The 15,000-nt window shown below is 43.1% G+C and overlaps 1 protein-coding gene across 1 annotated transcript in view; it reads right to left on the bottom strand.

Annotated features, from left to right (window-relative positions):
* Window positions 1–8,075: 8,075 nt before the first annotated feature.
* Window positions 8,076–15,000, bottom strand: part of LOC143275466 (uncharacterized) — a 14,033-nt gene continuing 7,108 nt past the window's right edge. The window contains exon 4 of the mRNA XM_076579611.1: window positions 8,076–8,567. Coding sequence (XP_076435726.1) covers window positions 8,171–8,567 — 397 coding nt within the window. The 3' untranslated portion in view covers window positions 8,076–8,170. The remainder of the gene's footprint in view (window positions 8,568–15,000) is intronic.

Here is a 15,000-nt window from a genome sequence, read left to right as displayed (position 1 = left end):
ACAGGTAAAAGGTTACGTAAGAAGACACACAAACACTCATCTTTAAATTGGAATCAAATCAAGCTTTGTATTTGTATTTTGTATTTCTTTTTATCACAACAGATTTCTCTGTGTGAAATTCGGGCTGCTCTCCCCAGGGAGATCGCGTCGCTACACTACAGCGCCACCCATGTTTTTTGTATTTTTTCCTGCGTGCAGTATCATTTGTTTTTCCTATCAAAGTGGATTTTTCTACAGAATTTTGCCAGGAACAACCCTTTTGCTGCCGTGGGTTCTTTTACGTGCTCTAAGTGCATGCTGCACACGGGACCTCGGTTTATCGTCTCATCCTAATGACTAGCGTCCAGACCGCCACTCAAGGTCTAGCAGAGGAGGAGAAAATATCGGCGGCTGAGCCGTGATTCGAACCAGCGGTCTCAGATTCTCTCGCTTCCTAGGCGGACGCGTTACCTCTAGGCCATCACTCCACATAGCATTTATTATATTCCAATATGCATCTATGTGTGTTGAATCTTACTTCTTTCAGGTGCACGTCAAACTGAATTCACGACTACAACTAATGTCATCAGGATATGACTGACTAAAAAAAAAAACAGTACATGTTATGTAGTTAAAGTATGCTGTGAAATGACTTCAACGTAAAATGCATTTTTGACTCACTTGTGTAAACAAAGTGAGCCTATGTGTGACCAAGCGCGCTATGCTTGCTCCAACACTATTCACGCACAAGCCAGAGCAGACGACGTTTTCCGTCCTAACCCTTGCACAGAATATGTGACGTCACTCTGCTTACATCATTTTGTCCTGGCCAGACCACCTGCTAACTGCTCGACCAGTTTCGCGTCGCGATACGTCATTGGCTGAGAGCAAACTTGTGTTTCTGTTCCACAGTATTTAATTAATAGCTCTTTTGTCAGATCAGTAAACTACTAGTATTATATACTGGCAGAATCGTCGCAGTTCCATCTTTAAGTCTGTTCCATTTATGTTAGCCTACGTGAAACTGATTAACGCAGTTTGTAATTTTCAGCGACGAGCTCGTTAAAACTGACCCTGTTCAGGTGACTTAAATTAAGATTATAAATTCATCTTGAATAATCAACACTTCATTTTACACTCATTATAAAGTAGGCGTTGAGCTCTTTCTTTTGCAACTTACCCGATGCAAATCGGTTCAGTAATCATCTAGAAATCTGTCACTGAACACCTTGTAACAAGCACAGTTCTCATCAGATTTCTTCAGATTAGTGACGATCTGGTTTGCAGCCCACGTGATTGTCTTTGTAGTTCGCCTAATTTGTATAAATTGGCCGAGCGGGTGATGAGTGGTCACAAACTTGACCTTAAGGGTGTAGACGCCAATAGGTCGTTAAACTCCAATAGTAGATGAGTGGTCACTTCCACACCCGAGCCAGCCGTGGCCAGCACCTGCTCTCTTTGTCTCTTGCTGTGTCGCGGGCAGTGTGTCGGGTGTGTTCTCACAACAGTGACACTTCGCTACGTATCGCTGTAAGTACTAGTGTGTAGAATGTGTTGATTTGTAAATTGTATTATTCGACACAGTACTTGTGTTCATATGAGTATGTTCAGTTATTGCTTTGTTCAGTTAATTCTTTGTTCAGTTATTGCTTTGACAAGTTAGTCACAGATCGGCTATGACTGATCTAAATAATTGCCATGTCGTCATCTGCATGGAGCAGTGTTCCATTTGATTCTTAACGTCACAGTCAGTGACGTCTCTCGACACAGATAGTTTGTTCCAGAATGTTCTAGTGAGTGGTAAAGTTCATTCACCACTTAATGGTTAAGCCATGATGGTGCTTCACTTTACTATCTGGTCTGTCAGTTTGCCAGTATTATATCTAAGCCACTGATTCTCTATCTTGTTTGTTATTCAGGTATTATCTTTCACACAAATATCAGTTGTACTGCTACAGTGTGCTCAGTACTCTAAGATGTGTGTAGTATTCTGCTGTTGTGATTTCAAGATAGTGTTGGATTAATTGTTTCAATCACTTTAACTGAGCTATTTAAATGTATTAGAAATGTCATTTGATGTCAGCATTTGGTCTTCATACATATGCATTATGTTGTTGTGTATCCCAAACCCGAGTGATAGTCTTTCCATGTAATATGTATACATGTGCTTTACTAGTCACTTGTGTCAACATGTTGTGCTTATGACATTTGTTTGTGTCATTCCAGGCACTGTCTTCTTCTCATTGTCTTCTCTTAGACTAGTTCTCTTCTAGTCTTCTTCTTCTTAGTTCTTCTCTTAGCATTGTCTTCTTCTCATTATTTCTTCTTCTTCTTAGTTCTTCTCCTAGTTGTCTTCTTCTTTTAGAATATTGTAAATAAAACAATAGAAAACCCCATTTGTGACTGGCCTCTATATGTTCCTGGCCTGTGCGTGGGATCTTGTCTATCCTTTAATCCATTCAATCATATTTAGTTAAGTCTTTTGTGCCGTACCCCCTTCAGTAACCACTCGGTACACGGCTACAAAAGTGGCGTCGCCGACAGGATAAAGATCCATCACAAGATTGATCCAAAATTATTCCCTTTAATGTTTCAATTCTTTCTATCCAAATTCAATCCATCTCTAAACCACAGCCCTTTACCACCAAGTGTACCTTGTTACAACTTGGCGCTGTGAGCATAGGATGTGCAAAGTCTCTAAATATCTCTTAATAAATCACTGCTCCCAGCCAAGCTAATCTCTATCACATACTTGGTGCTGTGAGCTAGGATCGTACAGGGACAAGAGGTTTCATTAACAGTCACATAGGGATAGTTAGACATAGGAGAAGAGAGAAGACAGTGCAGCAGGTACGCAAGTCCACAACAAGAAACGTCGCCCACATCAAGATGGCTTCAACTGACTTCCTGCCCAAACTCCCGACGCTATCCGGTGAGGAAGGCAGCAGTGAAGTCGACAACTTCGTCCAGGAGGCCAGACTGATACTCCAGCTACAGCCCCTGGATGATGCGACAGCCTCTCTCTGGCTGATATCAGCCCTTGCAGGCCGATGTCGCCAGCAGATCGTCAGGCTGCCAGCGACAGAAGTGGACACCCCAGCCAAGATCCTTCACATCATTGAGGAGAACTGGGGAGAGCAGCGAGACGCCACCGACCTTGCCACTGCGTTCTTCAACAGGCAGCAGCAGCCCAAGGAGACGGTGATCGACTACGCATCCCATCTTCGGCACTTATGGACCAAGGTCAACAAGGCCGAAGATGGGGTGATGCAGGTGCCAGCGACCATCCTCCGCGACGCCTTTGCCAGAGGCCTTCAGCCAGCCGCACTCAGGCGCGATGTCAGGCGCTTCATCCGTGACCACCCTGACACCACCTTCGAGGCAGCAAAGAGGGAGGCCCTGCGATGGCTGAGGGAGGACAGCCACACCTACAACATCTGCCCCGGCGTAGACAACACCACTGTTGTCCGCCTGGAAGCTCAGCTGGCCACACTCGCAGCTGAGAACGCCAGCCTGCGACATCAGCTGCAGTCACCCATGCCAGCACACGGCCCACATCCTCCAAAACCAGCGCTTCATCCTCAACGCTGTGCTGCTGACCGTACCCCAGACCCTCCACGCTGTGTCTGGTGTGAGAGGCCCGGCCACACTGAGGACCAGTGTCGGCACAAGCGGCGCTACATTAAGGAGGACAGGCAATCAAAGGCTGAAGACAGACAACCAGCCACATCTAAGGGGAGACAACTGACAACACATGCAATCAACAAGCAGCATGTCACTGCCAACAAGACACCTCCCCCCAGCCAACTGCACTTGCGACCCAAGCTGCCACCAGAAGAGCTGCGCAGACTTCAGCTTGCTGACCCCACCATTGGGCCAGTCCTGTCTGCATGGCCAGCCACACCAGCCCTCAGCTCCAACTGGCAGACCAATGTGCTGACCCAGCAGCGTGACAGGCTGATCTGCAGGAAGGGTGTCCTGCATCGACGGGTGATGGACCCTAAGCACGGGGCATCTGAGCAGCTGGTGCTTCCCAGCAAGCTCTGCCCCCAGGTCCTGTCATCCATACGACACCACACGGGGCACCAAGGCTTCCAGCAGGCTGCAGAGATGCTGCGACCCCAGGTCTACTGGCCTGGCATGTACCGTGACCTGGAGCAACACTTCTCCAGTGGCCCATCCAACAGCAACACCACCCAGCCTGCCTGCATTCAGACCCAGTCATTGGAAACCAGGTCAGTCTCTTCCTCTGCAGCAGCACAAAGAAACCAGAGACGCCAACGCAGACGGAGGCGCCACAGCACCACACCTGATGCTGTGGTCCCACAGGTGTCCCCACCTGTAGTCAGCCCCACTCAGCAGAGGCACGAACAACAACAACTACCTGCTGTCACGCCAACTCAGCCGGTCCCACTGCACCACCAGGACAGCAAGGTGTCACACTCTGACACTGATACCGATAGTGACAGTGGTATGTGGCTGACCATGCCCATGCCAAGACCCAGGACACCAACCCGGCGAGCTGCACCAGAGCCGCCTCCACTACCACCAGATCCTGCACCGAGACGGTCTATACGACTGGCAACCAGGGCACCACTGAGCATGTGAGGAGACTGATGTCAAACATTTAACAGCCAGAACAGTGACACTGCAAAACACTCATGTTTCTTTTTCATTTTTTTCATTTTTGCTGAACTGAGGCAATGCTGATTTTGTTTTTCCTGTTCCTGTTCATGCTTTAATTTTGTTTTCATTTCAGATATTTCTGCACAGATTCATGTTTTATGTTCTTTTCTTTTCTTCTTGCTTAATTTAACCTGTGATCTAGCTTGTCACAAGGTCTTGGTAATGCAAAGTATGTCTTCTATGCTTTTATACATCATTTACATGTATGCTTGTTTACATGCATGTCTGACAGTGATATGATAGATAGATTGATAGGCACACAAATGAATGCTTTCAAACTTCATAGTGTATTTTACCAGATTAGGACCCCTTCTCTATAGCAAACTCTTCAAAGTTAAGTTAGGATGCATTTGACTAAGTCCAAACTCATAACTTAACCTGGCTAAAGCCACTTTGAATATAGAAGTAGGGTATTGTTCCTAAGAATGTTGCAGTCATTTGACATTCGCTTAGTTATCAGTTATCAGCTACATTATCTCCCTTACCTGCCCAATAATTCTTGTTTGATGCTCAGCTAAGTCTGCTCACAAGAATTACTTTTAATTAACCATCGCGGACGATGGTTTTCAAAAGATGGGGGGAGGTGTGACCAAGCGCGCTATGCTTGCTCCAACACTATTCACGCACAAGCCAGAGCAGACGACGTTTTCACTTCTAACCCTTGCACGGAATATGTGACGTCACTCTGCTTACATCATTTTGTCCTGGCCAGACCACCTGCTAACTGCTCGACCAGTGTCGCGTCGCGATACGTCATTGGCTGAGAGCAAACTTGTGTTTCTGTTCCACAGTATTTAATTAATAGCTCTTTTGTCAGATCAGTAAACTACTAGTATTATATACTGGCAGAATCGTCGCAGTTCCATCTTTAAGTCTGTTCCATTTATGTTAGCCTACGTGAAACTGATTTAACGCAGTTTGTAATTTTCAGCGACGAGCTCGTTAAAACTGACCCTGTTCAGGTGACTTAAATTAAGATTATAAATTCATCTTGAATAATCAACACTTCATTTTACACTCATTATAAAGTAGGCGTTGAGCTCTTTCTTTTGCAACTTATCCGATGCAAATTGGTTCAGTAATCATCTAGAAATCTGTCACTGAACACCTTGGAACAAGCACAGTTCTCATCAGATTTCTTCAGATTAGTGACGATCTGGTTTGCAGCCCACGTGATTGTCTTTGTAGTTCGCCTAATTTGTATAAATTGGCCGAGCGGGTGATGAGTGGTCACTTCCACACCCGAGCCAGCTGTGGCCAGCACCTGCTCTCTTTGTCTCTTGCTGTGTCGCGGGCAGTGTGTCGGGTGTGTTCTCACAACAGTGACACTTCGCTACGTATCGCTGTAAGTACTAGTGTGTAGAATGTGTTGATTTGTAAGTTGTATTATTCGACACAGTACTTGTGTTCATATGAGTATGTTCAGTTATTGCTTTGTTCAGTTAATTCTTTGTTCAGTTATTGCTTTGACAAGTTAGTCACAGATCGGCTATGACTGATCTAAATAATTGCCATGTCGTCATCTGCATGGAGCAGTGTTCCATTTGATTCTTAACGTCACAGTCAGTGACGTCTCTCGACACAGATAGTTTGTTCCAGAATGTTCTAGTGAGTGGTAAAGTTCATTCACCACTTAATGGTTAAGCCATGATGGTGCTTCACTTTACTATCTGGTCTGTCAGTTTGCCAGTATTATATCTAAGCCACTGATTCTCTATCTTGTTTGTTATTCAGGTATTATCTTTCACACAAATATCAGTTGTACTGCTACAGTGTGCTCAGTACTCTAAGATGTGTGTAGTATTCTGCTGTTGTGATTTCAAGATAGTGTTGGATTAATTGTTTCAATCACTTTAACTGAGCTATTTAAATGTATTAGAAATGTCATTTGATGTCAGCATTTGGTCTTCATACATATGCATTATGTTGTTGTGTATCCCAAACCCGAGTGATAGTCTTTCCATGTAATATGTATACATGTGCTTTACTAGTCACTTGTGTCAACATGTTGTGCTTATGACATTTGTTTGTGTCATTCCAGGCACTGTCTTCTTCTCATTGTCTTCTCTTAGACTAGTTCTCTTCTAGTCTTCTTCTTCTTAGTTCTTCTCTTAGCATTGTCTTCTTCTCATTATTTCTTCTTCTTCTTAGTTCTTCTCCTAGTTGTCTTCTTCTTTTAGAATATTGTAAATAAAACAATAGAAAACCCCATTTGTGACTGGCCTCTATATGTTCCTGGCCTGTGCGTGGGATCTTGTCTATCCTTTAATCCATTCAATCATATTTAGTTAAGTCTTTTGTGCCGTACCCCCTTCAGTAACCACTCGGTACACGGCTACATATGTTTTAACCCGGTGTTCGGTTGTCTCTCTCTCTCTCTCTCTCTCTCTCTCTCTGTCTCTCTCTCTCTCTCTCTCTCTGTGTGTGTGTGTGTGTGTGTGTGTGTGTGTGTGTGTGTTAAACTTTAACATTGACATTTTCTCTGCAAATACTTGGTCAGTTGACACCAAATTAGGCATAAAAATAGGAAAAATTCAGTTCTTTCCAGTCATCTTGTTTAAAACAATATTGCACGTCTGGGATGGGCACAAAAAATAAAAAATGAAGCCTAATTATATGCAAACTGCATTTACTGTTATATTTGTATTTTTTGTATTCTCTAAACTTGGCACTTTGACCTCATATTCTGACACAACAACAAGAGCAGTCATTATTATCATTTTTTGTTCAAACAGGAACTTCTTTTGCTAAGCATGGAAGTTTTATTTATTTTGCAAACGTTTTGGTGCAGATAGTAAAAAAAGGGAAATTACTCTGTAATTAATGCTAGGGGACTTAATGTATCACAAGTGAGTCTTGAAGGCCTTGCCTCTCTTGTCTTTTCATATTGTTGATGAATATCGTGTGCACACATGAAATTGTCTTTTCACAAAGACGTGCGCTATCGCGTGCGCAGACATATACACACACGCACGCACACACGCACGCGCGCGCGCGCGCGTGCACACACACACACACACACACACACACAGTACTGGTCTCCAAACTGTAACTTTTTTATTTTCACCAGTGCAAAAGGACTCACACTTATACTATGGTACAAAGACAATGCATTTCAAGCTGGATTTTTGCAATCGATATGTGGCTAATACTCTCAGATGTAAATATTCACACACTTTTCACATCAGTCATTTTAATACTGAATGGCTCATGCAGAAAATATAATACATTTCTGACTATTCTATATCACAGATTATTTGATAATGATAAACATTGTGTACACACACACACACACGCACACACACGCACAGACACACAGACACAGACACACACACACACACACACACACACACACACACACACACACACACACACACACACACACACACACACGCACGCACACACACACACACACACACACACAAATTCACGCCCACCCACGCAAGCAAACACACACACACACACACACACATCCCTCACTCCCCTCACCACCCATCTATAGCCATCACATGACACTAGCAGTAGAATACCGCCTCGACTGCTGCCCAGGCACGAACACACACGTCTTTTTACCGTACTCCTGCAAACACTTCCCTACAGACCCCGTCACACCCTTAAACAGATTCCTCCGCGCCGACGAACCAATGGCGCGCGAGACTGGGCGGGGACTACTTGGCAGCGCGTGACTTTCGTGCATCAGCTTCTCCATCCGGAAGCCTCTGTCCAGCTCTGCGGACTTGGAGGCTTCTGGTTTGACTCTGGGAGCCTTACGTGCCGAGCGAGGGAGCGTGTAGGAGTGGACTAGTTTGGCCATCCGTTTGCCCCTGTCCAACTCCGCGTTGTCCTCCCCTTCTTGCTTCACGCGAGGGGGCGCTCGCGGCGTGACGTCATTGCGGCCGTACCTGCATATGGGGGTTGGGGGGGAGGGGGGATGGGGGGAAGAGAGAAAGGAAACGATTTTTTTTTTAATTTCACGAGGGTAGTGGAGAAAGCACAGACGCTTTTTTTTTTCTTTTTTTTCTTTTTTTTTTTTTACATCTGGCCCTCCAGAGAGAGAGGGAGAGAAAGAGAGAGAAAGAAACAGACACAGACAGACAGAGATGGAGAAAGAGAGAGGGAGAGAGAAAGAGAGACAGACAGACAGAGAGAAGGGGGGAGAGACAGATAGAGAGAGAGAAAGAGAGAGAGGGAGAGACAGGAAGAGAGAGAGAAAGAGAGAGAGGGAGAGACAGAGAGAGAGAAAGAGAGAGAGGAAGAGACAGATAGAGAGAGAGAGAGAAAGAGAGAGAGGGAGAGACAAATAGAGAGAGAGAAAGAGAGAGAAAGAGGGAGAGAGGGAGACAGATAGAGAGAAAGAGAGAGAGAGGGAGAGACAGATAGAGAGAAAGAGGGAGAGAGAGAGACAGATAGAGAGAGAGGAGAGAGAGAGGGAGAGACAGATACAGAGAGAGAGAAAGAGAGAGAGGGAGAGACAGATAGAGAGAAAGAGGGAGAGAGAGAGACAGATAGAGAGAGAGAGAGGAGAGAGAGAGGGAGAGACAGATACAGAGAGAGAGAAAGAGAGAGAGGGAGAGACAGATAGAGAGAAAGAGGGAGAGAGACAGATAGAGAGAGAGAGAGGAGAGAGAGGGAGAGACAGATACAGAGAGAGGGAGAGACAGAGAGAGAGAGAGATGGAGAGAGACACAGAGAGAGAGAGAGACACACAGAGAGAAAGAGGGAGAAACAGACAGAGAGAGAAAGAAAGAGACAGACAGACACAGAGAGAGAGACAGATAGAGAGAGAGAGAGGGCTGGAGACAGACAGACAGGGAGACAGAGAGATGGTCTGGAGCCCAACACAAAATTTTACATGTGTCATTGCAACAACGCAACTTCTTTCACAACAAACTATCGGTAAATCTAAGAAATCAGTTTAAGAGAGGGAGAGGGTGAGAAGGGGGGAGAGAGGAGAGAGATGAGGGTGTGAGAGAGGGGGAGGGAGAGCCAAAGAGGAGGGGAGAGAGGGGGAGAGAGACAGAGAAAGAGGGAGAAAGATATAGAAAGAAAAAGAGAGAGAGAGGAAGAAAGAGAGAAATAGGGAACGAACGAACGAACATTTTTATTCAATAAAGGCCGTAGCCCCTCATGAAGGGGATCAGTGAACACAAATTGTTACATTCCAGAACAATGTGGAACAGAAAACATTTAACTACAATTCTAGCAATGCACATGCACACACAAAAAGCACAATTAATCACATATCAAACGGCGGATTTTGAATGCCTTATACAAGTATATAGCGAACTGTTTTACAATGGTTTCATTTGTTGATGACATTAGCAAGGAAAGTCGAAACAGAGATGGATGTCTATGATATTTTTGTGGAATTAACTGTAGCCTAAGGTCATTTAAGGCAGGGCAACGTAACACGAAATGAAGTTCATTTTCTTCAGCACATCTGCACAAGGGACAAATAATATCGTGATCATTCAATTTACTATAACGATAACGATGAAGAGAGAGATCGGAAATTCCAAATCTAAACATTGTCATAATACATTTCAAATGCCTATCCATCTTCATTGACAGATAAACCGGAAGTGAATGCACAGAAATAAACTGCCTATAAAACTCAAATCGATCGCTATCTTGAATGTGGTACGACCATACTTGCCATCTACAATCAATTAATCTATTTCGAAATGTACGGATAAATCCATTTATATCCCCTACTCCCTGCTGTAACCACACATAACCAAATCCCATTTCACATAACTTAATTCTCACCATTGATACCCAGTTTTTCTTACCCCTTACATCCAAATCATATAACATATTATATGCTTTTCTTGGCAACCTAAAATCTTCCATTTGTGTTAATTTTAACCAGTAAGAGATACATCTCGTCACAGAATTGATATATATCGGATATCTTTTTGTCTCGCCATAGATCAAATCATTAGGCGTTTTCATACTTACTCCTAGAAACTTTTTCAACGCAAATAAATGTACATTCTCACAAAATACTGCAGCATTAGACAGACCCCAATTTTCAGCTGCGTACTGAACAATAGGTTGTATCTGAGAATCAAATAGTTTCATAAGCAACTCAAAAGGATGATTTTCTAAAGTTATCATTTTTTTCATAATACAAAGTAATGCGTGTTTAGCTCTACTTGATAAATCCTTACATGCAGCTGTGAAACTTAACTTAGTTGAAAAATATATTCCTAGGTATTTATATGCATTCACTACAGGCATTATAACCCCGCCATACGTCCATCTTTCTCTAATTCCTAAATACCCACCTTTTCTAAAAACAATTATATTACTTTTTGACATGTTTACTTTCAACTGAAGTGAATTTGCAGAACGAAACAGATTGTTTAATTGTGTTTGCAAACCAATAATAGTTTCAGAAATTAACGCAACATCATCTGCTAGAAGAAGAATAAACAACTCTAAAATATCACCCGTAAACTGAGCACCATGTTTTCCGTTTCTAATAATTTCAGTGGTTAGTTCGTTAATAAAAAGAGAAAACAGAATAGGGCTGCAAACATCACCTTGTTTCACCCCAGAAGTACACTGGATATAATCTGTCATCCTACCCCCACACCTTACCCGAGCTTTCACACATGCATACATACTCATTATACATTTCAACAATTTTCCATGAACACCAGCTTTCAAAAGAATCGGCCAAAGAATTGTTCTATTGATAGAGTCGAGGGCTTTCTCAAAATCTATAAAAGCTACATACAATTTACGATTTAAAGAGAATTGTTTTTGAACGAAAGCCATTATAGTATACATATGATCCACAGTAGAGTAGCCCCGTTTAAAACCTGCTTGGTATTCGCCTGTGATGTTATTGTCTTCTACCCATTCTTGCAATCTATGATTAATGATAGTGCTGTAAAGTTTACTACTAATATCGCAAAGAGAAATACCTCTATAATTACTTGGATTATTCACATCTCCTTTTTTGTAAAGAGGTAAAACAACACACTCGGTCCAGTTCTCCGGATAGACACCACTGTTAAATAAACAGTTAAAAAACATTACAAAAAAATTCAGAATTGATTCAGTTTTACTACCATACTTTAACAATTCACCAATTATGCCATCTGGTCCTGCAGCTTTACGGCTTTTTATTTTACGTACAGCAAACATTACTTCGTCTATTGAAATCGGGCGATTTAAATAATTTTCCCCTTCCCCTTCCCCCTGCACCCACTGAAATTCATTGTCAGAATCAACATCTTTTGTAAGAAGAGTCTTAAAATGTTCAAACCACGTATCTTCACTGATATTGTTAACAGGCTGTTTTCGTTTCAATGAAATATTACGAACTTTGTTCCAGAAATCTTTCTGATTTTTAATCGAAGCAACTAATTCTGACAGCAAAGAGGCATTAAACAGTTTTTGCTTTCTCTTTAGCAGATACTTATATTCCCGTCTGGCCTTCCTAAAGCAATTACGATCGTTAGCATCTAATGTGCGTCTAAATTTGTTAAGAAGCATGCGAACATTTCTTTTACTGCTGCGACATTCTGCGTCAAACCAGTCTTTCTGTTTCAGTTTATTCCTTACACATATTTGTTTCTTCATACATTCAGCAGCGTCCTTAATGCATTCATTAAACACTTTTAACGCTTGATTTATATCAACATCAATAAGATTAATTGCAAAGTTAATCCTTTCTTGATATTCTTCAGATGATATATTGTTATTATACACATCAGCATAATCCTCATTCCACACAAGTTTATCCAACATAAAGTCATTTTCTAACTTTGTATTTTCCAGCTCAACACCAATATTCCTAAAATGAAGTTCCACAGGCATATGATCTGAATCAATTCTTTCAGACACTCGCACCTCACATAAATCACACAACAATGCATACAGGTCACAAGACATAAGAAAATAATCATTCACACTGCACCCACTGTCTGACACATACGTGTAGCAACCGTTTTGGTCGCCATGACACATACCATTGAGAATACACAAGTCAAGGGCAGTACACATGTTCAACAACAATTTACCATAGTTATTAAGTACAGAATCTTCAGAACAACGATTAACACTAACCGGGTGGCTTACATGTTGGAACTCTGAAATATCTGAAACATTCTGACAGTAGTGAGAGACATTAGAAGTTCTTCCATTCAAATCCCCACACAGCAATATATAAACATCCCTGCAGGCTAACAAACAATCAGTCAAGAACTCCTCTAATAACGCAATACCATTTTCACAGTCAAAATGAGCATAATAGGGAGAACCCTCAGGTGGCACATAAGAATACACATACAACACATCTTTATCAACACCAAACACATTTTTATCGACAATTAATGCACCAAAACTGTTTGATTTCACATCAACTTGCTTCACAAATGGAACAAACACATCTTTGACAAGACACAGAACTCCTCCCGATCGCCTCCCCTTTACTGAAAATTTAATTGCAGGTACACTGAAACTAGTATATCCAGAAAATGCAGAAGACTTAAATTCATCAATAAACGTTTCAACTAAACAAATAAAGTCAAAAGAGTCAAGAAACGAAACAAAATCATTGTCATGTAATTTTGGTAGCAGTCCATTGACATTCCAATGAATGAAAGATAGCGATTTATTTTTACAATTTCCTTTGCTGACAGAATTATAACTTTGATTCAACAAATCGTCATTCACCCTGTGCCTATGCTCACGAACAGGATTTTCAACTGTCACACACGGCAAATTTTCATCAGCAAACCCCATATGCACACCGTTCTCGTCACTTAAAACACGTGCCGGTTCAGTGTCATTTCGGTCAGCACAGGACGGTAATACCGGTGTACCCTTTCTTTTGCCCGCCTCATTCAAAAATACACAGCTTGTAAAAAATACGGGCTGGCCGGTTCCCTATTTATACTCGACAAGCTTGTCATTCGCATTGACAGAGAACTTTTTGCCGTCAATAAGCAAATGGTTGTACACCATCGTGGCTCTCTTTCCATCCTGTCTAGCTTTTTTCAAGTGTGGTGTTAATCTTCGTCTTATCTCTCTTACACCTTTTGAAAAATCCTCACCAATGAATAAGTTAGAGCCTTTCAGTTTGCCTTTAGCCTTAAGGATAGTTACCTTTTGTTTATAGAAAGCACAACGAGCAATCACAGGAGAGTCAGGCCTGGAACTCAGCCGATGCACTCGGTCAAACTCCACCACATCAGTCATGTCCAGCTTGTCCGTCAGAAGTTCCTGCACTAGGCACTCACAGTCTGCACTGGTCTCGTTGGCTCCCCTGGGAAGGCCGTAAAAGATCAGGTTGTTGCGCTTGGAGCGGCCCTCTAGATCGTCGATCCTAGTCTCGCAGTCGGTCAGCTTCTGGGACAGGTCCTGGTTCGTCTTCTTCAGCTCCTCGTTCTCCTCTCTCAGCTTTCCCATCTCCTCCCTCATCCCCCTCAGATCACTTCGCAGAGCTGTACATTCCTCTTTGATGTCACGGACTTCCTGCTTCAGCTCTTGCTTCAGCTCCTCCATCTTTGTCTCTATCTGTGACCCCATCTGATCACTCACGGCTTTAATAGTTGCCATGATGTCACTGAGAGTGGGTTCTGTGGGCGAAGGGGAGGACACCGAAGCACCAGCACCACTTGATCTTTCCAGACTAGCCCTCCGAGAGGTTCCTGCACTTGCGAGTCTTGTCTGCCTCATGCTATCTTTGGTGGGATTAGTGTTTGGTCCTGGGTTACTTTCAATGTCCCCACATCGAAGGAGCAAACTACCCCAGAACAAATAACAGAGGAGGAGGCCAAAACTGACACCGTCTACCCGTCGTCGAAGCGTGACAATGGCGATACGGAGGGCTGACACTTTTCTTGCCCTCTTCAACATAAAGCCTATGAATACAGGCAAAAACCGGCCACAGACAAGCCGAATGTCAGTTGGAGCAGAAGGCATGACTGCTTACCAGCTACTGTGCCAAACCTGGGATCAAAACAAAGTCTCCGTCCGCCACACTTGGAGATAAATGTCAGAGCAAACAGTACGTGTCTTGCCACTGAGACAGCAGTTCACTCGCCCCCATAGGGAGACTCGGAGAAAGAGAGAGAGAGAGGGGGGGGGGGGGCAAGAGAGAAAGATATATATAGAGAGAGAAATAGAGAGGGAGAGAGAAATAAAGACAGAGAGAGGAGGGAGGGAGAGAGAGAGGGGGAAGGAGAAAGGGAGAGAGAGGAGAGAAAGAGGAGAGAGAGAGAGGCGGGGAGAGAGAGAGAGAAAGAAAGAGAGAGTGAGGGAGAGAGGGAGAGAGATGGAGAAGTACAGGAACGTAGCATTGTATACAACTTCAAG

The sequence above is a fragment of the Babylonia areolata genome, chromosome 30 (assembly GCF_041734735.1).
Source record: "Babylonia areolata isolate BAREFJ2019XMU chromosome 30, ASM4173473v1, whole genome shotgun sequence".
NCBI classification, from domain to species: domain Eukaryota; kingdom Metazoa; phylum Mollusca; class Gastropoda; order Neogastropoda; family Buccinidae; genus Babylonia; species Babylonia areolata.
The sequence above is the reverse complement of the archived record's forward strand: the minus strand, read 5'-3'. Positions and strand labels throughout refer to the sequence as shown.